Source organism: Artemia franciscana, chromosome 5 (genome assembly GCF_032884065.1).
Source record: "Artemia franciscana chromosome 5, ASM3288406v1, whole genome shotgun sequence".
NCBI classification, from domain to species: domain Eukaryota; kingdom Metazoa; phylum Arthropoda; class Branchiopoda; order Anostraca; family Artemiidae; genus Artemia; species Artemia franciscana.
The window spans coordinates 13,088,793-13,115,962 of record NC_088867.1 but is presented as its reverse complement, the minus strand read 5'-3'; the positions used below and the strand labels follow the sequence as shown (position 1 = coordinate 13,115,962).

Genomic DNA, 27,170 nt, shown 5'->3' with positions numbered 1-27,170 from the left:
TTTCAGAAAATGTTGAGAGGAATTTTGAGCATCAAAACATACTATGTGTATGCTGGTTATCAAAGGGGCTTATCAGTAATATCTGAAGAAGGCCTGAGGGTAGTAAGCTGAAGCTTTTAGGGCATGTTCAGGGTTATGTTCGAAAGTGATTTGAGGGCAGCTCACCCCTCCCCAATTGCCCTATTTAAAGGCTTCCTTACAAATACTAATAAAAATATTGGATTTTTTTAAATAGTCTAAAAGCTCCAGCTCCATGCCTCTAGGGGTGCTAAGTCCTACGCAGCTCCTGGGACAAGGGTTGTGATTATGCCATTTGCCCATTATTTACATACAGTATTCATCGTTGGGAAAAGGATATTGTTTTATCCTGGGTGTGTCCGAAAAATATATGGCTGTTAAAGTGAAACTTCGGGGAATGTTAAGTTTGATGCTGAACTAAATCAAAAGACACTTCTTGCATTCAGACTATCAAAAGGAGAAATTGGTAATATCTTAGGAAAGGCTAAGGGTGAACTTGAAACCTTTATGGCTGCGACTACTACTAGTACTACTGTGTCATCTACAGATGCGACTAACTCAGGCTGCGACTGCAACAAATTGCGATTTCCAATACTTCTACTTGTGACTACTTTCAATAAACGTTCAGGGAGATATTGAAAAAATCAACACATAATTTGTGCATGCTGTTTGTCAAAAGGACACATCAATCTCTTGAACAGATGAGAGTAATAAGTTAAAACTTTCAAGGTATCTTGAAAAGTGGCTGAGTGACAAAGAGCCACCATGTCCGTTTTGATACCCCTTTCCCTTATCACTTATCAAAATCCCGAAAAAGCCACTTTTTTTAAATAGTCAGAAGGTCCAATAACTATACCTCTAAGGATGCCAAGCACCCCCTCCCACAGCCCCAGGGAAAGGGTTGTAAATTATACATTCTGTTCATTATTTAAATATAAGATTTACCCGTTGAAAAGAAGGGGGACACTTTGATCCTGCGTTTGTCAGAAAAGGCTATGGGTACTAAGGTGAAACTTCGGGGCATGTTGAGAAGGATGCTAAATTAAACCGAAAGATATTATGTGCATCCATGTTATCAAAAAAGCATATCTGTAATATCTCAGGAGAGACTAAGAGTATTAAATTGCAACTTTCAGGACTACTGTTACTACAACTACTGTGACCAGAACTGTGACGTCTTGCGACTGCGACTATAACTACTATCGACTACTTGTAAGTGTGACTACTTGTAACTTGGACTACGACTTCTTGCAACTGGGACTGAGACTGCTTGTGATTGCTACTACTTGTGACGGCTAGTGAGACTTCTTGTGACTACAACTGTAACGGCTTGTGTCTCTGACTACTTATGACTGAGACTAATATGACTACTGGTGTCTGTGACTGCTTGTGACTATAACTACTTGTGACTGGAAATACTAGTGACTGCGACTGCTTGTTTCTTTACTGTGACTACTTGCAACTGGGAATACGAATGCAACTTTGCTACTACTGTGGCTCCTTGAGATTGTGACTACTTGTAACTGTGACTTTGAAGACTTGTGACTAATTCTGCAATTGTAACCGCTTGCGATTGAGACTAAATGTGACTGCTGCTTTGACTACTTGCATCTATAAGTGCCAACTTATACTATTACAGCCGAAACTATTGAACAAAATCAAATATTAATGTTTTGAAGAACCAAGGCACACTGTTCAAAAGGCTAGTTTTTAAGTTTATGTTAATGCTAATGTTTTGCTTACACTTTGCTGAAAACTTTTTAGAATGATTCCATTACAGCTGGCTATTAATTGCAAGTGTTTCATTTACATATTGTTAGTCTAATAAGCTTTGGAAACTTGTCTATTAAAGATAATTTCAAGGCTAATGCCTTTGAGCGAACCCCTATAGGTAGCAAGAAACTTTGATCTCTCTTTAATAGGAAAATTTACAGAAGCTTTAAACTCGAAAATAATTGTCCTTTATCTCAGCATTGCAAAGTTGAGGTAGAAATGGGCTCGTTAATTATAGAATGAAGAAGGAAAAATTAAGCTGATTAATTTGGAATGGCCTTTGGAGCCTAAATTTCAAAAAGAGCTGAGCATTTTTAACGACCATTCGTGCTATTGAGCTTCAAAATAAGTCTTTTATGTGCTGTTGTATTTTACTAGTAATACGATTGTGCTCCAGGTATTATGCTGTATGATTATGCATCCACTTTGAGAATTAGAATTTAAATGTGTAGGGCAACTTTGAATCTTTAAGGTCGTACCGCTGTGTATTGGACATATATTCTTTTTGAAATTAACTACTATCTTTGCTGATGATTAGCATAAGATTTATTAATCTTATGCTCTTTATTAATGATAATATATGTTTTCGGAAAGTAACTACCACGAGCCCAGATGGGCCAACTTCGCACGCCGGAGTCAATATATTAGAAAATAGGCTTACAAACGAACTCCAAATAGAACAAAATAGGCTTACAAAACATAAATATATGCTTTGTAGTACTAGAAGCATGTCTTTACTGGTACGCTCCTTTAGAAGATTTCAAAAGCTTTATAAAACTGGTTCAGCTTTATCAAAGTGACTTTGAAAAAATCAAGTTGAACTGTTTTAAGTAAATTTGAGAGTTTGACATTACAGATTATAGAAGAGCGTCGGATCAAACCGGGGTGCTATGGAAGCGGAACCCCAAAATGCGACAAAAATAAATGCAGAAGAAGCGCTAAATGATTGAGGTAGTTGCTTCTTTTCCACCTTCCATGCACTTCTAAGGATCTTTGCTATGCTACCGATTTGTACCAACATGGCTAAAAGGAAATTTTCTATCTCATTAAGATTTAAAAAACCTTTAAATTACGATGGCTGAGACTCGGCTAAATGAACTTGCAAATATAAATATTCACTGAAATAGTCTTTTACCGCATAAGAAATTATTCATATTCTAGAAAAATAGACCAAAAAAACTAAATTCACTTTTGTAAAATAAAATCATCGGATTTTCTTCTTTTTGTATCTAAACTTATTACGATTGTATAGCCGAATGAAATCCTAAAATTATATATTTTCCATAAAATGGTTAGGTTTGTAGATTTGTCATCACTCTGTGGGAAGTCCTAATACTTTACATTTATTAAGAAAGCCCGGCTCTTAAATTTTATTTTCGAATCAATAGACTGGATTTTCGAGTTCTATGTCGAGTTTTATTAAAATTCAAAAATTTATTTTTACTCAATTTTAAAATTCATTTTCGGATTCTTGTGGAAAGACCCTATTGAATTAAAAATAAATAAAAAATTGTAATAGCAAACTGCAGGCATCTTTGAAGCTATCCATAATTACAAATAAATAACACACTTTTCCATACCCCAATCTTTTCAAAACAACTTTTTAATCCCTTTCATGCATCTGATTTCCTTTACATCTGTTCTTAAAGCCGCTTTTAGCGATTTTTAGGACATCTAGTTTTTCAGTTCGTCCGACCTAGATGATCAACAAGCCTAATTTCTAGTAACTTATCGTCCCTTATCTGTGAAGCGTGACCTAACCAGCAAGGGAGGATCTAAAGCCAAATCCTAGGGGGAGGGATGTGACAAGGGTGCCAATGACTTAGCAAAATGATAAGTTTATTTTAAAAAAAACAAGTAAATATCTAAAAAAAAACAGAATGAAGGGACTGGAATAATCGGGAGGGGGGATACCCGGTCCGCTTGAATCCACCTCTGGTAACCAATTTCGCTATTCAGTGAAGCTATTCACTAGTGTTAGACGTTTATTCTATTCACCATAATGAGTGAAGCCCTATGTCCCTTGACAGAGGCTCTTGATCAGTTTATGAGGTTATCCCAAACTTCACGTAAGGTCACTCTCTTCCGAATAGCGTAAAGCCGCTTTAAAGAACCTAACCAGCATCAAGATTCTAACATTAAGTTTTGGATGAAAGTAGACTTTACAACAGCAAAGTATACTTTTGTTACTAATGGTAGAGCTTTCCTCAGGGCGTACCATTCCCGTCCGTCAAAACCCGTTGCTGCCTGAGCCTAAGTGAACAAACAGTCTGAGCTATTGAAAAGATTAGAGTTGGAGGTTGCCGACAAAATCTAGATATCTATAAGCATTATTCTATTGATTTATGGAGATAAAATAATCAATCTAGTCTTATGTAACTTTTAAACTTTTTTCACCTTAGCCCCTCCCCCTCTGATCAAATTCCGTGGTACGCCTCTCTATTTCTCTCTCTCTCTCTCTCTCTCTCTCTCTCTCTCTCTCTCTCTCTCTCTCTCTCTCTCTCTCTATATATATATATATATATATACTAGCTGTTGGGGTGGCGCGAAAAGCGCCACCCCAACACCTAGTTGGTGAGGCGTTTCGCGCCCCCCAAGCCCCCCCGCGTGCGTAAGTCGTTACGCGCCATATTAGTTACGCGCCATTGTAGTTGTGTCCCTGTGTCCCACCTGTGAATATAGATAGATTTATATATGTGTTTCAAACTACGTAAAAATTGCGAATATACAACATTCTTGGCTTTCCCATTGTCTGTGCATATACAAAGCCGTATGTAGTAATAATGACGTCATATGCAAACGCTCTTTTTACAAACAAACAAACATGCATACACACAACTCGTTTTTATATAGATAGATAGATAGATAGATACAATACAAATTAACTGCGGAAAACTTGCGAATATACAACATTCTCCGCTGTCCAATTGTCGCTGCATATAAATAGATTGTCAGGTTTACCGACCCTCGAACATGCAACGTACAATTGTCCATGGGAAAAACAATCAGTATTAAGATCTATACCACATTTTTCTAATGATTGACCTTGAGCTTTGTTAATGGTGATTGCAAATGCTAATCGAATTGGGAATTGCAATCTTTTAAATTGAAAAGGCAGATCCATTGGAATCATGGGAATGCGAGGAATAAGAACAGCCTCACCCTCAAAAGGCCCTGTCAAGATTGTGGCCTCTATTAGGTTTTCCATTGTTTTTTTTTACGGCAAGTCGCGTGCCATTGCAAAGCTTTGGTGGGTTGATATTTCTTAAAAGTATTATTGGTACGCCTATTTTTAGTTGTAGCACGTGTGGTGGAAACCCTGAAAGATCTATGAAATTTAAAAATTTAGATGGAAAATTAACCGCTTCATTTGGTTCCAAAACTGTGTCGACTGACTTGTAAAGGACTGCCTGGTCTCGAATCTTGGTCAAAACAATATTGTTGATTTCGTGGATTTTTGGGTGCGAGAATCGCTCTTTCACTTAGCCATTTATTATTTTTATAATTTTTTAGAATATTCGGAAATACTTTTTCAATCAATTCATTTTTGGACGTCACTAAATTACAGAAATCAGCAGGTAGTTGTATACGTCCTGAAATTGAGTCTACTGGGAGCTTTCCGTTTCCAATTGCCAGCAATTGATCTGAAAATGTTTGACCAGAGTCATCGTTTTGCAATCGGACACGCATATTTGTAGTTAATTTTAATATTTTTACGTGTGCCCATAAATTAGAATTTTTCAGGCAAGCATTCATTTCGTCTGCAGGAGTTGATCTAGGTATTATAGGTAATGTTTGCCTGAAATCTCCCGCAAGCAATATTAATGTGCTACCAAAGGGTTTCGACTTCCCTCTCAAATCTTTCAAGCATTGATCCAGAGCCTCGAGCGATTTTTTGTGTGCCATTGTGCACTCATCCCAAATAATAAGTTTGCATTGCTGCAATACTTTACCCATTCCAGATGATTTGGAAATATTGCACGTGGGAGTTTCTGTAGAATGCAAATTCAGAGGCAATTTCAAAGCGGAATGAGCAGTTCTTCCACCAGGCAGCAATGTTGCGGCTGTTCCGGACGACGCAATTGCCAACGCTATATCATTTTTTGATCGAATTGATGCCAGAATCAGTTTTATCACAAACGTTTTACCAGTACCTCCTGGCGCATCCAAAAAGAAAATTTCTCCAACGTTGTTATCGACACAATGCATTATCGTATCATAAATGTCTTTTTGTTCCGACGTTAACTTGGAAATGTTATTTCGTACATACGACAATAGATCACTCGTACTGTAACTTTGTTCATGATCCAATTCTACACATGTCGGAACAGCAGCGATACGGTTAGGTGAAGGCATTCCCAAATCCTGAAGAGGTTTGTTTGCCATACGTACGCACAAATCTTCTATAATAACTAAAGTGCAGTTATAAATTTCTGATGTAAAATCAAAAGTCATATCTGACGTCTCTAACTGTTTTCGATGGAGTATATCTTCGGACATTTTTGACTTATATTTTTCCCATAACTCTGTAGGAGCTGATGGAGAGCAAGTTGTTAAAATGATGCCAAACAATGCACGAATTTGACTTGGGGTTGACGTTTCGCACGCGTCATTGATGCAGTTATCCCAGTGTTGGTCATTCTCCAATAAATTCAGAGCTTGGCATGCACTACGGTAAGTGTCATGTATAGTACCGTTTACAGTTCTCAAATACTCAAAGGATGTCGGACCGGGTACATTCACCAAAAGCAGGCGTAGAAAGAAGCTTTCATGTTGATTGGGGTGAACGGTGTAGAGTCTTCCTATCGTGGTATCTTTGAAGATGGTAGGTTGGCCGTTGACTGACTTACCCTGTTTTCGACCTTCAAATACTTTATTTTTAGTATTCCACGTGTAATACGAAGGCACTTCAGTATACAGCAGTTTTTTTTGCAAGAGAATCATTTTTGCAAAGCGAAAAAAAAGCTGTTAATGTTGTATCCGCTGGATTCAGGGCTCTTTGTTGCACGTTGGTTTCCGTCAAATAAACACGTTGACCATTCTGTAAATGTACCGCTAAGTGAACAACAGCTGGACTACGTTCATGTATCGGAAATGAAAGAATTCGCCAAACAGCTTCATTACTGCTTATGTATCTTCTAGCCTGATATTTTACGATTTCGTCGAAATCTTTGATTTCGGGAGGAATTTTAACTTTTCCTGCGGCGCAACACATTCCCATTGTTTCACCATTGAATTTCAAGGCCATGCAATAGGGACAAATTTTAGACATTGTCCTGATTTGAACACATCTACTCAAGCTATAATCATCGACTGGGCTGTACCTGAATGCCAGGCGATAACTTTCAGGTTGCTCTGATTCCTCGGCACGCTTTCTTTTCATACTTTCTCTATCAGCAGGAAGCCTGATTTCTTGCTGTTCTTGTGATTCCTCGGCACGCCTTCTTTCTTCACTTTCTCTTTTAGCAGCAAGTCTGCTTTCGCGTTGCTCTGGTAGTTCCTCGGCACGCTTTCTGTTCTTTCTTTCTCTATCAGCCTCAAGCTTGCTGTTCTTTTGATTCCTCGGCACGCTTTCTGTTCTTTCTTTCTCTATCAGCCTCAAGCCTGTTTCCTTGCTGTTCTTTTGATTCCTCGGCACGCTTTCTTTTCTGACTTTCTCTATCAGCAGCAAGTTTTTTGGCATAGACTCTTTGAGCATCTTCATCGGCTTTTGCCATTGTAAGTTCATCAGTCATTTTAAACTTAAACATTAATAGATTTCTACGTGAACATATATGTCTTAAATATCTTTAATGACGTCACCGTCATAGCAAAAATGACGACAACTACCTTCATGATTAAATATCTTTAATGACGTCACCGTCATAGCAAAAATGACGACAACTAACTTCATGACGTCAGTCGACACAGAAACATGACGTCACCTGACAGACAGACACACAGACAGACAACTTATTTTATATATCTATATATATATAAACTAGCTGTTGGGGTGGCGCTTCGCGCCACCCCAACACCTAGTTGGTGGGGGCGCTTCGCGCCCCCCCCCCCCCCCCCCCCCAGCCCCCCCGCGCGCGTAAGTCGTTACGCGCCATAATAGTTACGCGCCATTGTAGTTGTGTCCCTATGTCCCACCTGTGAATATAGATATATATATATATATATATATATATATATATATATATATATATATATATATATATATATGGTTTTAACTACGTAAAACTTGCGAATATACAACATTCTTTGCTGTCCCATTGTCTTTGCATATAAATAGATTGTCAGGTTTACCGACTCTTGAACATGCAACATATAATGGTCCATGGGAAAACAATCTGTATTCAGATCTATACCTCATGATTCTAATGATTGCCCTTGAGCTTTGTTGATGGTGATTGCTAATCGACCATTCCCTGTCCCGGTGTCCCGGTCGTCATTTATATCCCCCTGTTTCCCCCGGTGTCCCCGTTGTAGTTGTGTCCCTGTGTCCCGGTCGTCATTTATATTCCCTGTGTCCCGGTCGTCATTTGTATCCCGGTGTCCCGGTCTGTATATACATTCGTTTTTTAGTTTTGTTTTTCTCCTTTATTTTTTTCCTTTTTTTTTCTTTTTTAGTTTATTTAGATTTTTAGATTTTTTAGTTTTTTTATTAGTTTTTAGTTTTTTTTTTTCTTTTTAGTTTTTTTGTAGTTTTTACCTTCTTTTTAGTTTTGTTAGTTTTTTTTTTTTTTACTTATGTCCTGGTCGTTATTTATACTCCCTGTGTCCCGGTGCTTTGTTGATTGCTAATCGAACATTCCTTTTGTCCTGGTCGCTTTCTCTTTGAGTGTCGTCATTTATTTTTTTCTTTTTTAGTTCTTTTAGTTTTTACCTTTTTTAGTTTTTTTTAGTTTTTTAGATGAAAATTTTTTTTAGTTTTTTCCTTTTTTTCTTTTTAGTTTTTTATTGGTTTTTACCTTTATTTTAGCTTATTTTTCAGTTTTTTCCTTTTTTTTAGTTTTTTTTTATTTTTTATTTTTTTTAGTTTTTTACCTTTTTTAGTTTTTTCATTTTTTTTAATTTTTTAGCTTTTTTACTTTTTTTTATTAGTTTTTAGTTTTTTTTGTAGTTTTTACCTTTTTTTAGTTTTTTTAGTTTTTTAGCTTTTTTATTTTTTTATTAGTTTTTAGTTTTTTTTGTAGTTTTTGTCTTTTTTTAGTTTTTTAGTTTTTTAGCTTTTTTATTAGTTTTTAGTTTTTTTTTGTAGTTTTTGCCTTTTCTTAGTTTTTTTCTTTTTAGTTTTTTTGTAGTTTTTACCTTCTTTTTAGTTTTGTTAGTTTTTTTTTACTTATGTCCTGGTCGTCATTTATACTCCCTGTGTCCCGGTGCTTTGTTGATTGCTAATCGAACATTCCTTTTGTCCTGGTCGCTTTCTCTTTGAGTGTCGTCATTTATTTTTTTATTTTTTAGTTCTTTTAGTTTTTACCTTTTTTAGTTTTTTTTAGTTTTTTAGATGAAAATTTTTTTTAGTTTTTTCCTTTTTTTCTTTTTAGTTTTTTATTGGTTTTTACCTTTATTTTTGCTTATTTTTCAGTTTTTTCCTTTTTTTTAGTTTTTTTTTATTTTTTAGTTTTTTTAGTTTTTTACCTTTTTTTAGTTTTTTTAGTTTTTTTAGTTTTTTAGCTTTTTTACTTTTTTTATTAGTTTTTAGTTTTTTTTTGTAGTTTTTGCCTTTTTTTAGTTTTTTCAGTTTTTTTTTAGTTTTTTATTGGTTTTTACCTTTATTTTAGCTTATTTTTCAGTTTTTTCCTTTTTTTTAGTTTTTTTTTTAGTTTTTAGTTTTTTTAGTTTTTTACCTTTTTTTAGTTTTTTTAGTTTTTTAGCTTTTTTATTTTTTTTATTAGTTTTTAGTTTTTTTTGTAGTTTTTGCCTTTTTTTAGTTTTTTTAGTTTTTTAGCTTTTTTATTAGTTTTTAGTTTTTTTTGTAGTTTTTGCCTTTTTTTAGTTTTTTTAGTTTTTTAGCTTTTTTTTTTTTTTTATTAGTTTTTAGTTTTTTTTGTAGTTTTTGCCTTTTTTTAGTTTTTTCAGTTTTGACGTCACCTGATCCAGTTTTTTCAGGTGACGTCACCTGATCCACAGATCCACACACAGACAACTTATTTTTATATATATAGATAAGTTGTCTGTCTGTGGATCTGTGGATCAGGTGACGTCATGTTTCTGTGTTGACTGACGTCATGAAATTAGTTGTCAGGTGACGTCATGTTTCTGTGTCGGCTGACGTCATGAAATTAGTTGTCGTCATTTTTGCTTTGACGGTGACGTCATTCAAGTTATATAAGACAAATGTTCACGTAGAAATCTATTAATGTTTAAGTTTAAAATGACTGATGAAGATGCTCAAAGAGTCTATGCCAAAAAACTTGCTGCTGATAGTTCCTCGGCACGCTTTCTTTTCTGACTTCCTCTATCAGCAGCAAGTTTTTTGGCATAGACTCTTTGAGCATCTTCATCAGTCATTGTAAACTTAAACATTAATAGATTTCTACGTGAACATATGTCTTATATAACTTGAATGACGTCACCGTAAAAGCAAAAATGATGGCAACTAATTTCATGACTTAATTTCAGAACTTAATTTCTGTGTTGACTGACGTCATGAAATTAGTTGTCGTCATTTTTGTTATGACGATGCTTAGTATATTGTAAAACACATTAATTTGGTTAATAATATACCATTTAAAACACCAAAATGAACATGCTGGAGTAGTCACTCGGTGAGAGAGGGTGTAAGAACGGAGAATGAAGGTCCCAGGTTCAAATCCTGGTTAGGCTAAAAAAGGTAAAAATCTAAAAACTAAAAAAAAAACTGAAAAAACTAAAAAAGGCAAAAACTACAAAAAAAACTAAAAACTAATAAAAAAAAATTAAGAATAAAAATAAAAAAAATAAAAAAGATAAAACTAAAAAAAAAGTAAAAAGAAAAAACGAAAAAAACTAAAAAAGCTAAAAAAAAGGTAAAAACCAATAAAAAACTGAAAAGAAAAAAAGGGGGATATAAATGACGACCGGGACACCGGGACACAAGGAATATAAATGACGCCCGGGACACTCAAAGAGAAATCAGAGACTGGGACACCGGGACACAAATGACGACCGGGACACAGGGAATATAAATGACGACCGGGACACAGGGACATAACTACAAAGGGGACGCCGGGGTGCACAGGGGGATATATAAATGACGATGGCGACTCAGGGAATGGTCGATTAGCAATCACCATCAACAAAGCTCAAGGGCAATCATTAGAATCATGAGGTATAGATCTGAATACGGATTGTTTTCCCATTGACCATTATATGTTGCATGTTCAAGAGTCGGTAAACCTGACAATCTATTTATATGCACAGACAATGGGACAGCAAAGAATGTTGTATATTCGCAAGTTTTACGTAGTTAAAAACATATATATATATATATATATATATATATATATATATATATATATATATATATATATATATATATATATATATATATATATATATATATATATCTATATTCACAGGTGGGACATAGGGACACAACTACAATGGCGCGTAACTAATATGGCGCGTAACGACTTACGCGCGCGGGGGGGCTTGGGGGGGGGCGCGAAGCGCTCCCACCAACTAGGTGTTGGGGTGGCGCGAAGCGCCACCCCAACAGCTAGTATAGATATATATATATATATATATATATATATATATATATATATATATATATATATATATATATATATATATATATATATATATATATATATCTGTTTTTATGTTTGTTTGATAAGGGTCTCATAGGTAGACACGAAATATCTAGATTTTTAGCGTTCACTGTCCTAACAAAAGCCTAGCTGTTTGTGAGATATTTTATGTTGTAACATATCAATAGCTATTTGTTAGAAAACTTCGTCTCGGAGTTCATTTTATTTCATATTAGGAATTTTATAATAGGCCCCTAAGAACTCCTGAAACAGGCACCATCACTGTAATATGTTAGGATCCTTTTGGAAAGATTGTGGATATCTGGAAATGGAAGTAGAGGATCATTGGTTGGGAAATTTCACAATTGAATTGCTTTGCGGAAAGTCTTCATAATTGGATTGTAAAACCCTGTTCTTGCTCAATAGTTACCAAAAAGAGTGTCTCCACATTGCGTGATTATCAAACAGTTCATGGTAATAAACATTAAGTAAGAAGTTGCTCGGCCTAATAGTAACCGAAATTCTAAAAACATAATTTTGATAACAATAAATGTATGAAAAGAATTGGCTTTTTATGTTGATTCCAAAAACTTAAAATATATTAGATTTATTGTTACCCAACAAAAGTTACGAGCCTGAGAAAATATGCCTGATTTTCAGAATGCCTTTCGTTGGAATAATTTATTTTGAGGGGGGTCATAAAGGGGGAGGGGGATTTCTCATTTTTTTAAAAACAATAAGAAACTAAAAAAAAACAGAACCCCGGTTTTTCTACCGAAAGTAAGGAGCAGCATTAAAACGAACAGAAACTATTCTGTGTATGACGGGGAATGTCCCCTCTTCAATACCTTGCTCTTTACGCTAAAATTTGACTTCTTGTCCCTACTCTTTAAGAACGACTTCTGAAACAAAAGGGTCGTTTAATTAGAATTAAAAGTTTTTTAAGTACTAAAAACCATAAGTTTTTTTCATAAAAACCAGTTTTTACAAAAAATTAAATAAAAAAAACTGATTTTTTTAGCTGAAAGTAAGGAGCGACATTAAAACTTAAAACGAACAGAAATTACTCCGTATATGAAATGAGTTGTCCCCTCCGCAATCCCTCGCTCTTTACGCTAAAGCTTTTAATTGTTTTAAAAAGTAGAATTGTGGCAAAGAGTCAAACTTTTACAGTTCGTTACCACGAACTGTTTGATTAACAGCATGTTAAAATGTTAGAAATCAGATTTTATTTAGGGAATATAAATGAATGGATTCAATTGTGCTTACCTTGGCAACCGAAAATGCACCATATTTGGGGAATTCTACGAAGAGTTTTAAAGGTTTTTGCTAATTATAAACGAGTAAAGTAACCAAAGTACTATCTATTTAGCCGTGGTACACAGGTTCAACTCTGAAAGTGGTCTAAGAAGGTATTGAAGAAAAGGGTCTGAAAACAGAAAAACCGTAGACGTTAGAACACTAAATTTGATACTTCATGCCAATATTAACAGAGTAACCCCCTTTTGAGACGGAAAAAATTTAGTTATGCTTTTTAAACAGTCGATTTAACCGAATAATCAGTATTTCTATATAAATGGACGCTCTGAAAACTAAGAAAAGCTAATATTTCCTATGTCTACTGGTCAGTCTATCAGTAGAAGAACTTTTGTCATGGTTGATTGGTTAAATAAGTGAATCGCTTTAACCCTTCTCCTTTCAGCTTATATTTGTCTAGTTTTTACTCTGCAAATTTTCAGTTTTCTTATAGTCTTTTTTTCTTTTTTTTCTCTATTAAACTGTGTTTTGTAATTTCTAGCCATTAGACTAAATTTCTGTGAATGTTTTTTTTTCTATAATTTAGGGAGTAGTTGTAGTGATTGGGATAAATCACTAGGCAAAATTCCATACTCCTTCCTCCTTAAAGCTGCACGCATTACCACCTTAAAAGAAAAGGGGGGGGGGAATTTGCCTGCTTTTCGCTAAATCAGTCATTTCCAATCCCCGTACTGAGGACTTACTCCCTGATTTTCACAATCCCATTAGACTCAGACTCCCCCAGTCAGCCTCCTTAGCAATCCCAACTTACTCTCCGATCCATGCTGTACAGAGAGGTTTCGTAAAAGTTTTATCCCCTTTATTCTGGAATACCTTAATTATAATTCGTGATTATGTACTTGCCAAATTCCCCTTTTCCTCTATTGCCGTATATTTTTCTGATTTACAGCAATGTTTTTGTAATTTAATTGTTAAGTTTAACTTTATCTTTGATGATTTTTAATTTCTTTTTAATTTTAAGTGTTTGACTTAATGTACTGATTTGATTTTTTTTCCTTTTTTTAGCTTTTACTGACATATAAAGCGAATTCGACTCTATAGAGCTAGGAATTATACTTTGATCTTCCTCTCCCTGGTCAATTATCGTTTGCATTCCTACAAAGGAGGTTATTAATGTAACTTGAATCGTTATTATTGGCAAAATTTCTTGTATAAAGAGCTGAAAGTATATCTTTTTTTTCACCAATTTCTGACTTATTTTTCACCTGTCACGCTAAACAAGAAAAATAGGTAATAATAGTTATGATGATGCCGTAATTTCGTCAAATGAGTGGGGGTGGGGCAATGTTGGAGCCAATTTTCCCAAATCAAGTCAAAGTGACAATGAAAACTAAAACATTAGCCATTTAGTACCGTGAAAGTAAAGATATACTCAATAAAACTGACCTGTTTCTGTGGATATTTTAATTATGCAGGCTTTTCTTAGTTTTGACAAGATTTTTGAAGAAACTAAATTTTAGCTGGGAGGTGGGCAAACTGGGTCTGGGGAATCAGTTGACCCCCTGCGCCATAGCAAATTACACCCCTGAGTGATGGTAACTTGCTATTATTTAGATATTAGACATTGCTATCTATTAGATATTGCTTTTTATATAGAATCAGAGTTTTAATTTTCCTATGAAGTTTAATATGGACTTATTTTCTTGTTTTTATGATCATTTTTGCAATTCATGTGCTTAAAAAACGCCTCTGACACTATGACTACATGATCTATATCAACTGAAGATTTGAAAAAAAATATCCCCTAATTTTGTCATTAATTTGTTCAACAGCATTAAAAAACATCCTTATTAAATATAATTCATGTCGGCTTGATGACCGGTTACAAACAAAGCAAATAAATATGCTTGAAAAACGCAACTGGTATACAATTACTAAATTATACAACTGATCAAATCATCACTGAAATAAACAATAAAAAAAGATATTAGTTATAAATACTGGATAATAAAAAAAATAATTAACAGAAAAAACGTCAAAAGTACTTAAATTGTCCTCTCTCGTGTTCCAGTCCCACTCGCACCAATTGCCCGCAAGGAGATGCTTCTTTAACCAGTTTTTAAATTGTGGTACATTTTCCGCTTTTCCCGAATGGACTCTGGGAAGGTATTCCAGCTCACCGGACTGTGTGCTTTGCCACATGTCTAGAACGAGCCGTACTTCTTGGCTCACTTAGCATTTCTCGTAGTATTTCTCGTAGCATATCGGTGATAAAATAAATTAAAACGAAAAGATTATTAAGAAAATCAGGCGCGAAGCCATTCAAACTCTAAAATACAAAAATACCAATCTGAAAATCTCTAATTTGACCAACATTCAAAATCCCAAGTTTCCTAAAAATCAACTCTGTACTTAAAAGTCCTATACCATGCTTACCAATTAATCTCACTGCTTTATTTTACTGAATCTGCACTCGTTTGAAATTGCACGTAAAATTACTAGCCCAAATCATACACTCATAATTTACATACGGTGCAATCAAAAAGTAAAGTAAATAAAGTAAAAAGTAAAGTAAAATACTCAAAAAGTAGAGTAAAATAAAAAAACTAAAATATGAGAATGCAAAAAATGTTGAAAACGTCTTAAAATCCCAATGCCACGCGCTACCGTACGTACAAACATATCAGCGTATCTTCTCCAGCTGAGGTTGTGATCGAGAATGAATCCTGGGTACTGTACTTGCTCAACCTGCTTTAATAAAGATCCATTTATTGCTATTTAACTAGGAAGATTTCGATTCGGTCCGGTTCACCAGTCCGATTAAGCAGAATTTAATTACTCTTTGCCGCGCTAATGCTGAGTAAGCTAGTGCCTGCAGACTCAATCAACCCTTGCAGAGCTCTGTTTGCCTTCTGGACCAATTCTTAATAAGTCTTTGCTGCCACAACAAGTGCTGTATCGTCGGCGAAAGGTATCATAGACCCACCAGTAATATAGAACTGCATATTGTCGACATATGCTAAATACAACAGGGGTCTTAAAGAGGAACTTAGCGGAACTCCACATGAAACAGGAAAAAAAAAACTAGAAAAAATTTCTCTTAGATTTACCTTCACTGACCTACCATTTAAATACGAACTAAACTAATCCAAACATCTCCCTTTTACAGCCAAATCTCTTAATCGATCCAATAAAAAACCGAAATCAGTGGTATCAAACGCTTATTTAGAATATATAAATACTAATACGCTACTCCCTCCTTTTCTAATGCTAAATTAACATTTTCTAAAAGATGCTGTACAGCATGCAAAGTTGAATAACCCTTTGGGAATCCAAAGTGGCCATCATACAATGCATGCTGGCTCGTGAGGTGATCATAAAGTCTTCCATAGATAATTTTTTCATAAACTTTCGAAAAATAGGTAAAATAGAAATAGGCTTCTAGTTCAATATATCCATTTGAGTGCCCCGCTTTGATATCCTTTGAAGTATAATCGTCTTATAGGTACCTTCAAAATTTGATCTCTAAAAGAACCATATTTGTTCAATATTATTAAGTTTCGCTGGCTATTTGGTTTGGAACGGGGGTCAATAGCGTGATTCTGTAAGCTCAGCCAGAGCGGACCGAGTTGCAAATGAGTATCTGGAAAAATCTGGTGGAGGTAATCAGGAAAGGTGGCGAAAGCATAGGATGGCTGTACCCCATTGCACTTCCTGGTTGAAGGGCCGTGAAATGGAGATCAGCACTGAAGATAGGGAGTGTAAGATCCAGTGCCGTACTCCTTACCTTTTCTTTTCTTACCTTTTTACGTGTCCAGATTTACAAAAAAAGAGGATGACAATTTAATATGCCTCCTTTCTGCAATTTGTCATATTGTACTGTTATTGAGTTTAATCCTCTTGACACTGGCAGGAAGTAGCAGTAGTTTTTGGGAACATTTTGAAAATAGGAAAACTTTTTGATAAATAAATTATATCCTTTTAATTTTATTGTCTTTTCAATTAAATATTTTTGTGCATAATATGTTTTGGGAAAAGGGACTGATCAGATAATAAAATGATAGAAAGAGTTAGAGTGGAGTTACAGCATTATAAATGATAGTGTTTGGCTGGAGATAAAGGAGTTCGCTCACTTTTTTTTTGTGTGTGTGTGTTCTCCAATAAAACGTGGAAATTAACTAAGCTCTAGAAAACCAGGTTAAATATAAGCTATTAAATGTGTTGGAATCATTCGGCCATAATGGATCTTGATAAAGCAGACAAAGTTTTTGCATCTTTAAAAGAAATATACGCAGGGGGCCTTCTGATTCGTCCCTGACCCCCTCGCAACCCCCAAAAGAGGGAATTGTTCGCCTATTCTCCTTATCTTTACATGTAATTTATAAAAAGAGGTATAAACTTCGTGCTTTTTGTTTTTGCCCAGACCATTCCTCCCTCCCACATCTCTGACACTGAATCATGTGCACTTGCCTTATTCTCTGAATAAAGTTATAATTCTAAAGCACCCTTTAATTAACTATTAAAGGTTTGTCTTGACAACCTGCAAGTGGTATCGAACTTTTTCAATGAAAAACTAATCTATTGTCTTGTTCTATTCAGGGAAATGAATCTTTGGACAAACCGCTACTATCTGAGACAACTGGAACGTCTTTGGTGACGGCCTGGCAATGTCTACCAGAGTTAGTGCCGTCAACACGAGGTAAATACAGTATACATTGTGTATACCTCTTTCAAACTAATCACTAAAACCTAAACCAGGGTTGCTATATCCCGGCATTTACAAAAGATTTTTTTTTCTGTGTCCGGACAAAATTCGCTTTTTGCTTCCTACTTGATTCTCATCTTCAGTTGAATAAATAAAAAAGCATTTTTGTCTGAAAGCAAGGAGCGATATTGAAACTTAAAAAAGGACAGAAATTATTCCGTATATGAGGGGGGCTGCCCCCGTCTCAACCCTCGCTCCTTACGATAAAGTCCTAAAGTTCTTTAAAATTAATTTTCTTTCAAATTGAACGGTCCTTGTGTTTGGGCAGACTGTCTTAAAGAATTGTGATTCAAATTTTAGCGTTAAAGAGTGAGGTTAGAGGCATGGGCAGCCCCCTCAAACACGGAATAATTTCTGTTCGTTTTAAGCTCTAATGTTGCTCCTTACTTTTAGTTGAAAAAACATGGTTTTTATCTTAATTTCTTACTGTTTTTTAATCATGGCAGGAAATGACCATCCATCCCTGTAAATTTCTCCTTATTACAGACCTTTACCCTGAGGATATGGGGGGGGGGTCCGTCTCCCAATTGGATTCCGTCTTCCAGTTATTGGATCTTCCAATTGTGTCGAACAAAATGGCTATCTTAAAATTTAATCGGATGACTTTAGGGGAAAAGGGGCGTGGAAGGGGAGCTAGTTGCCCATCAGTCTTTTGGGTCACTTAAAAAGAGCATTAGAACTTGTAATTTCCGTTCGAATGAGCCCTCTCGATCTACTAGGGCTATCGGTTTGATACGATCACCCCTAGGAAAAAAACAAACAAACATCCGTGATCTTTCTTCGGGCAGAAAATACAGGATTCCACATTTTTGCAGATGGGGGCCTAAAACCCCTACAATAGGGTTTTATGGTATGCTCAATTGGGTGATATGATTTTCATTAAGATTCCTTGGCTTTTTAGGGGTGTTCCTTTTTCAAAAATCAAGCAAATTTCCTCAGTCCTGTAGATTAAGTGTACATTAAACTTAATGAAACTAACATATTTGGAGTCAGCATAAAAAGACAATTCTTTTGAAGTATCTATTGTTATCCAATTTTCGTTTTTAGAGTTTCGGTTACTGCTTGGCCAAGTCGCTTCCTACTTATAGTTAGTTAGAATGTACTGTTTGATTTCCAGTCTTTAAGTGCATTTTTCTGATTCAAAAGGAAAAGAAGGTGACATTTAGTTTTAAGTTTCATTCTGATCGAAAATCTGAAAATCAGTTAGGTGGTTCGGATGAAAAATCGAACGTATAGTGCCTTGGCCTTTTTTGGGATATATCATTAGTTTAATGAATCTAGTTGCAACCCTGTTGTTAAATTTGGATAACCAAATTGACTCAGAAAAATATTCTATAATGAAATAGAATTTGCGATTAGAGAATATAGCTAAATGAACGTTTTAGAGGTCACGCTGTTGTGGTTTACTAAAGAGAATTCAATGTATTTTTTTCCGGTCACTAGGTATGGAAGGGATAGCCATATAAAATTGTAAAGGGGTCGCTTGATTGAAAATTGAAATTTGTAGTGCCTCTTAACGGGGTGAAAGTGACTGGAGGACAACCCAGACCCCTACATGCCCTTTGTCTTCTCCCCCTCCTGTAACCTCCCATGATAGTGGATCAAAACTTTGGTATAGTCAATTTGTGCAGAATTCTCAAAGGACCAATAAATATGCCTTTGGGGATGATATAATCCCCTGATCCCTGGGAGGAAAGACTGCAAATTTTGAAAAATTTCAATTGTTTATAGACAGGTATCGTAGTGGAAAAAGAGGGCATGTTTGCAATTTGGTTTCTGGTTGGCTTTAAAGATTCAGGGATTTAGTTGTGGGGTAGGGAAGCCTGGGAAGGGTTTGGGGGGCCTAGAACTGGTAATTTTTGTTATTTCAGATTAGTTTGAAACTTGTAGTCGTAAGTCCTTGTGCCGAACCTACAGAGGAGCCTAATGTAAAAAAAATAATAGTTAGATCAAAGATCGAGCCACGGAAAAGAGCCAAATAGCTATAAAGAACCAAATTTTTAATCAACTTGTAACTTATATCCTTAAATCTTTGAGGTGAGGGGACCATAATTTAGAAGGGAATAGAAAAATAATGCTGTTTCCCCATGAACGTGCCCCGACGAAGGGCCTTTTTTTGCACGGCTTGTAACTTGAAACTGTTAGTCTTTGGACAAAAGCAACCATATTGTACAAAAATAATTTTAATTTGGGAGCAAGAGGTCCCAAAAGGGGCAAGAAAGTCACTGATCGACTTTAAACTTATATCCTTAAGCCCTTGGGCTATGGGTAAACTCACGCATAAGACAAAATAGAAAAGGAAATTTGATTCCCAATAAATCTTCAGCTTACTGGCCATATATACTGGCGAAAACAAACTTAAACGTGGAAAATATTTGAAAAAGTTAAAATTGTATAAAAATCATGGTACCTTGAATAGGCAAGAAATGGTTTTTCTCCAGTGGGTAAGATACTTCTAAAATAAGTAGACAGGAACATGGGAACCTTAATGAGGACATTTCAAGCTTGATAAAAACAATTTGGCGGCATAAGTTTTTTGGTGAAAATTTGGTAAAACAATTTAAAACGAACAGAAACTAAAATGCATAAGGGAATATAAAGATGGGTAGTTGAATGAATTAATGGGTGAATACTATTACTACTAATAACAACTCACCGCAGCACCAAGCCGCCTGAGGTATAACACAGCTACGCATGCTCCTCCTCCATCCCAATCTATTCAAAGCCTCCCTCTTTACACCCTCCCAGGAAGTTCCAATTTCCTTTAAATTTTTCTTTATTACATCCTCCCACCCCAACCGTGGATATCCTGTTTTCTGTTCAGTCGAAGATGATTGCCCGAAAAGAACAATCTTTGGCAATATGTCATGCTTCATCCGTAGAACATGCCCTAGCGATTTCAATCTTTCTCTCATTATAGCTCTAGAAAGTGGGATTGAACCACACTTTTCTTACAGCCTTCTGTTTATAATAAGGTCAGTCAGCAGGGTTCCCAGAACAATACGTAGGCAACTTCTCTGGAAAACATCTAACAAATTTTCATCCGCTTTTCGGAACGCCCATACTTCAGAGCCAGATTTGACCACTGTCATCACTGTAGCTCCCAACATTCTAATCTTGGTTTGCAGACTTATCTTCCTATTCTTTCAAACTTTTTTAAATGTGAAAAAAACACCCTGAGCCCTGGATATTTTAATTTTAACATCTTCACTGCTCCCACCGTCTTTACTAATAATACTACCAAGGTAAGTAAAGTGACCTAATCAATCTTTTCGGTACCCAAAGTCTCCTTTTCATCTTTAGTTATTACTAGCTTTAGTGACATAGTCGTCTTAAAGTTTATTTTCAAACCTGTTCTGTCACCCTAAACTCTTTAAACCTCTTAAAGCTCATTCATTTTGCTCACAATTTCATCTAAGATGCTTGAATCATCAGCATAATCTAAGTCCAGGAGAGTTTTTCATCCTTATTTGATTCCGCCAAAGCAGTGTTATTCTCGTACATAGCACTAATTACTTTAATGTACTTGTCTGGTATCAAACAGTTCGTGGTAATGAACCGTAGTAATGAACGACCCGGCTCAATAGTAACCGAAACTCTAAAAAACGGAATTTTGATGCTAAAAGATACATCATTAACCGATAGTAACCGAAACTCTAAAAAACGGAATTTTTATAAAAATAGTTGTATCAAAAGAATCGCATTTTAATTCTGATTTTAGATATATAAGTTTCATTAAGTTTAAACTTACCCATCAAAAGTTACGAGCCTGAGAAAATGTGCCTTATTTTACAAAATAGGGGAAAACAATCCTAACAAAAGATAGATTCTTAATAGAATCTTCTAGAATCTCTCATAGAATCTTAACGAAAATCACACCCATTAGATTCAGCGTATCAGAGAACCTTACAGTAGAAGTTTCAAGCTCCTATCTACAAAATGTGGAATTTCGCATTTTTTGCCAGAAGACAGATCATGGACAGGTGTTTATTTGTTGTTTTTTTTACCCAGGGATGATGGTATCGACTCAGTGGTCCTAGAATGTCGCTAGAGGGCTCTTTCTAATGGAAATTAAAAGTTCTAGTGGCCTTTTTAAGTGACCAAAAAATTGGAGGGCACCTATGCCCCCTCCCACGCTCATTTTTACCCAAAGTGACGAAATCAAAATTCTGTGATAGCCATTTTATTCATCATAGTCGAAAAACCCAATAAATATGTCTTTGGGGACGACTCACTCTCCCACAGTCCCCGTGGGAGGGGGTGCAAGTTAACAATAATAATGCAAGTTACATATAATGGTTATTGGGAAGTGTACAGACGTTTTCAGGAGGATTTTTTTTGTTTGGGGTGGAGAAATTAAGGAGGGAGGATATGTGGGAGGATCTTTCCATGGAGGAATTTGTCATCGGGGAAGAGAATTTCAATGAAGGGGGCAGGATTTTCTAGCATTATTTAAAAAAAATGAAAAAATAAATATGAAAAGTTTTTTAACTGAAAGTAAGGAGCAGCATTAAAAATTAAAACGAACAGAAATTATTACGCATATGAGGGGTTTACCTCCTCGTAATACCTCGCTCTTTAAGCTAAAGTATTTTTAGTAATTCCAACTATTTATCCTATGGAGTTTGTGATTCAGGGGTCATTCTTAAGGAATTGGGACAAAATTCAAGCTTTAGTGTAAAGAGCGAGATATTGACGAGGGGAAAACCCCTCATACACGCAATAAAAACATACGAATATAGAAGTTCGTTACCTAAGTTAATTTGTAAGTTAAGTATATTTTTTACTAATGAAAACTTTCGTAAAAAATTAAAAGTTCTAGTTGCCTTTTAAGTAATCAAAAAATTTAAAGGCAACTAGGCCTCCTCCTTCGCTCCTTTTTTGTCTCAAAATCTTCCGATTAAAAGTATGAGAAAGCCATTTATCCAAAAAAAAATTCATATGCAAATTTTGTTTCAATTATTTATGTGCGGAGAGCCAAGATCAAAACATGCATCAATTCAAAAACGTCCAGAAATTAAATTAAAAAAAAACAAGTTTTCTTAACTGACAGTAAGGAACGACATTAAAACTTAAAACGAACAGAAATTACTCCGTATATGAAAGTGGCTGTTCCCTCCTAAACGCCCCTCTCTTTACGCTAAAGTTTGACCCTATGTCACAACTCTACTTTTTAAAACAATAAAAAACTTTAGCGTAAAAATTGGGGCCTTTAAGGAGGGAACAGCCTCTTTCATATACGGATTAATTTCTGTTCGTTTGAAGTTTTAAGGTCGCTGCTTACTCTCAGTTAAAAAAAAACTTATCTTTTTATCTCCTAATAAAAACACCATATTTCTACCTGGGACCGCGTCTATTTGCACCTGTTGCTGTAAGTCAAATTCATTTGTGTCACTATTATCTCCGTCAATCGGTTCTACAGGGTCATATACTACTATAAGTAACACCCTAAAATTTTGGTCATAAAATATGTTTTTCAGCCTGAAAACGCCCACCAAACAAACCAAGCTTAAAAAAATTATCCATTAATCAGAATCTTGTGCAAATGCTTTGTCGTTTACTAGGTATATAGGGGCACCTCTCCTCAAGTGTGAATATAGTAGACCGCAAGATCTCCAGTCCTGCAGGTACCCCAAAAGGGTCAAGGCAGTCCTTTGCAGAGCCGTTGTCTATAGATCTGGATTTTACGCCCTGCCGCAATTGTCCTCCTATAGAGGATCCTCCCATGACGGTGTTCTGCATCACCTGTAATTTAACCCATTATTGGGAGAAAGTTTGTTACTCGCGTGGGCCCCTTTGAGTTTACGTTTGAGGGGCCTTCTTCCTCCTTCACCTGTATTTATGGCCCCAGGCGAGGGTGTCCCAGTTTCTATAATGCACCTCCAAGGACCAGGTCCCGCTTGGTCCGTGCCTCCTATGGAGATACCCTTCATATCTGTAGGGCGTTGTCCTATCGCCACCTTGGGACACGCTGAGTGGCCTGGGGAAGGCTCCTACGGATCAGTAGTCTCACAAATGATAAATATATATACATGTACATATGTATATACACATCCATATACAGACATATATACTAATCAAAAAAATACCACAATTAAGTCAAACTAGACCTACGTTGCCCGGGCAACGTTAAGTGTTGCGGCAACCTTTGCCCGGCTTCGCCGACTAAAGTGTTGCGAGAGCAACACTTTGGTTTTGTTTTTTAGCTATCGATCAGTTAGCTATCAGCACATGATCAAAGGCTATTCCTCAGCGTTGAAAAATCAACAACAAAATAGTATCGAAAGAAGGGACTAAATTGACTTTGCAGCCAGTTGAACCTTATCCTTTTCAATCGTAGACATCGTGACGCATGAAAACTCGGAACAATATCTTATATAATCTAGTTGGTATTATAAAGCTATCCCTAACTTTTCAGGATCAAAATACCATAGATGACATTCTATTAATTATTACGAAACTATCTCATTGTTTTACATTCTCGTTTGTGCTTGTTCCTTCACTATCGGTTAATTGATGAAGTTGTCAGCCTATCGAAGTTTTTAAAACGGGATGTTCAAACAAGAACGCAATCAGTTATGACATGGCCAAAGGCTATTCCTCAGCGTTGAAAAAACAACAACTACAAAATAATATCGAAAGAAGGGACTAAATTGACTTTGCAGCCAGTTGAAGTTTGTCCTTTTCAATCGTAGACGTCGTGACGGATGAAAACTTGGAACAATATCTTATATAATCTAGTTGGTATTATAAAGCTATCCGTAACTTTTCAGGATTAAATACCATAGGTGACACTAATTATTACGTAATTACCTCATTGTTTTACGTTATCGTTTTTACCCGTTGCGTAAACACTTAATTCTGTCAGATTTAAAGAGATCAAATACAATGTGCACCGATTTGCACAAATTGCGAGCCAAAAGTGAACAGATTTTCGCTTACAAGTCCCTCTCCCGTGATAGACATCAAGTTCACCGGAAACAAATAAATGGGTACACCAACTAGCAAAAGTTGCAAACCCCTCATCGCTGAAGTTGATTGTAGCCCAACAGCTGATTATTACCTACAAGTCCCCTACATGTCTTACCACTGGAACCAAATTGGTTTAACCATCAAATACACCGGAAACAAATAATAGGTACACCAACTAGCAAAAGTGGCAAACCCCTCATTGCCGAAGATGATTATGAGCTATCAGCCGTTTTTCGCCCAAAGTGAACTGATTCTTACTTATAAGTCCCTCTCCAGTGATAGGCATCAAGTTCACCAGAAACAAATAAATGGGTAAACCGACTAGCATAGTTACAAACCCCTCATCGCTGAAGTTGACTGTAGCCTAACAGCAGATTATTACTTACATGTCTCCTACATGTCTTACCACTGAAACCAAATTGGTTTTACCATCAAATACACTGGAAACAAATAATAGATACACCAACTAGCAAAAGTTGCTAACCCCTCATTGCCGAAGGTGATTATTACCTAACAGCTGACTGTTGCCTACAAGTCCTCTATATGTCTCACAATTTGTATCGGCCTTGATTTCGTTTCAGTGTGTACCTTACTACTGAAGTTGTCAACCCCTTCAAACTTTCAAACGGGTATACCTCATCAGCTCATCAAGAGCTATCGATTGCCGTCGAAAAAAAATTCTATCTGTCTTAGTTCAAAAGTTGATTTTTTTTTTTCCGTAGGCCAACTTTCTAACGTCACCACTTAGAAAGGAGCAAAGGATAAGCTCCAAGTGCTTTAGCAATGAGAGAACTTTTAAAGTTTATTAGGTGCATCTGATACCATTTCCCTACCGCAATCCCAAGTCCGAAAAACCGAATGATAAACTCAGCTGAAATCACGAACAGAAATAGATAGAAACAATAAATGGCAGCACTTTCGGACCCGTGGGAAAATGCCACATTTTTGCTTCTGTAAATTTTTCTATTTATCACTGAAAGAAGATACATTGGCTGCAGGGCCGGGTAACTGCCGCATATATTTAACACTTATAGATTTTACTCCATCTTCAGTTTGAAAGTGGTGCCTACCTGCTTGCCTGCTAGAATGGAGCTTTCCACTCGAAAGCAGAAACATGGTTTGATGAAACGAAAACTTGGCTGCACAACTTCAGATAATCCTCTCTGACATAGGCTATATAACTCCACTTCACTTCGCACAGAGGAGGTGAATGGAGTTTGTCCGGAATGAGGCAGACTCTGTCTACTGACCACGTGCCTCTGGATATGGGGTTTCTCCCCTAACTAAACACTCCGATCAGGACGGCCGCAACCTCATGTGGCGGGTGGAGCCCACCCCGGGAATCTCAGTACCTAGGTTTAACCTAGCTCTAATCAGATTCCAGGCCTAGGGTCGGTTGGGCTAGCGACCCTACACCCGAAAATTAAGTGCTACGAAAAGTGAAAATATAGTCTCGGACCCGGGTTCCCTTTTAAGATCTCGACCATCGCGCGTAAATGGACATGCTGACGACGTCAGAAAGACTGACAGACTAAACCTTATGGACCGAAGGGGGCTACGAATAGCCACCTGGAATGTCTTGACTTTGAATGCACCTGCGTCAAAGAACCTACTCTCTGAAGAACTTCGCAAGTATAAAGTGTCAATTGCAGTTCTTACAGAAACACGTCTTACCGGAAGCGGAGAAGAGCGAATAGGTTACAGTGACTCATTGCTCTGGTCTGGAGGAAGCTCTAGAAAGAATGGTGTTGGTCTTGCACTAAATAGCCTTACAAGAAAGGCCTTACTTTTACACGAAGCTGTATCGGACAGATTAATGAAGGTCCGCTTTGGACACAAGCATGGCAAGATGACTGTCATCGTATGCTATGCCCCGACCAACGATTCTGATGATGCAACTCAGGAGGACTTCTACTCTGATTTGTCCAGATGCCCTGCAACAGTACCCTCCCATGATATAACTGTTCTCCTTGGCGACTTTAATGCGACAGTGCGCGATGATATGGGTTTATGGCGTCGCACAGTTGGTCCTGTATCCCCCGACCCACTTAACGACAATGGGCTCCGCTTACTTGAAGTGTGCCGATCTCTCGACCTTTACATTGCAAACACCTACTTCCAACGCAAAACTATTCATCAGTACACGTGGTATAGTAATGACGGTCGTACAAAGAAGATGATTGACTACGTCATTATTTCCAAACGCTGGAGATCATTGGTGAAGAACTGCAGAACTTACAGATCAGCAGAGCTTGGAAACGCAGACCATAGGCTTGTGTGCGCCGATCTTCGGCTTCGCCTCCATGCACAACGATCGAAAAGAAAATCCGTCGCTGCAGATATTGCGAAACTAAAGGAACCAGATACTCGCCAGAAGTACAGTATCGAGATATCGAATCGCTTCGAGGCCCTTGGCTCACTTAATAGCAGCGAAGATCTCTGGAAGCATTTTAAATTGTAGACCAGTGAAGCAGCACAACTAGTGCTTGGCAAGAGGAGTTATCCAAAGAAATCGTGGCTAACTAATGAAACACTGCAAGTCATAGAGCAAAGACGGAAGGCAAGACTTCTTGGGGACATGACCACATATGGGAGGCTCAATGGAGTGCGGAACAGACTCGTTCACCGGGATAGAACCCAGTTTGTTGCAAGGAAAGCCGATG

At 36.6% G+C, this 27,170-nt stretch overlaps 1 protein-coding gene across 1 annotated transcript in view; it reads left to right on the top strand.

Annotated features, from left to right (window-relative positions):
• Positions 1-27,170, top strand: part of LOC136027675 (regulatory-associated protein of mTOR-like) — a 138,455-nt gene that overhangs the window by 87,060 nt on the left and 24,225 nt on the right. Inside the window, exon 13 of the mRNA XM_065705122.1 lies at positions 17,370-17,469. Within this exon, the coding sequence (XP_065561194.1) occupies positions 17,370-17,469 (100 nt within the window). The remainder of the gene's footprint in view (positions 1-17,369; positions 17,470-27,170) is intronic.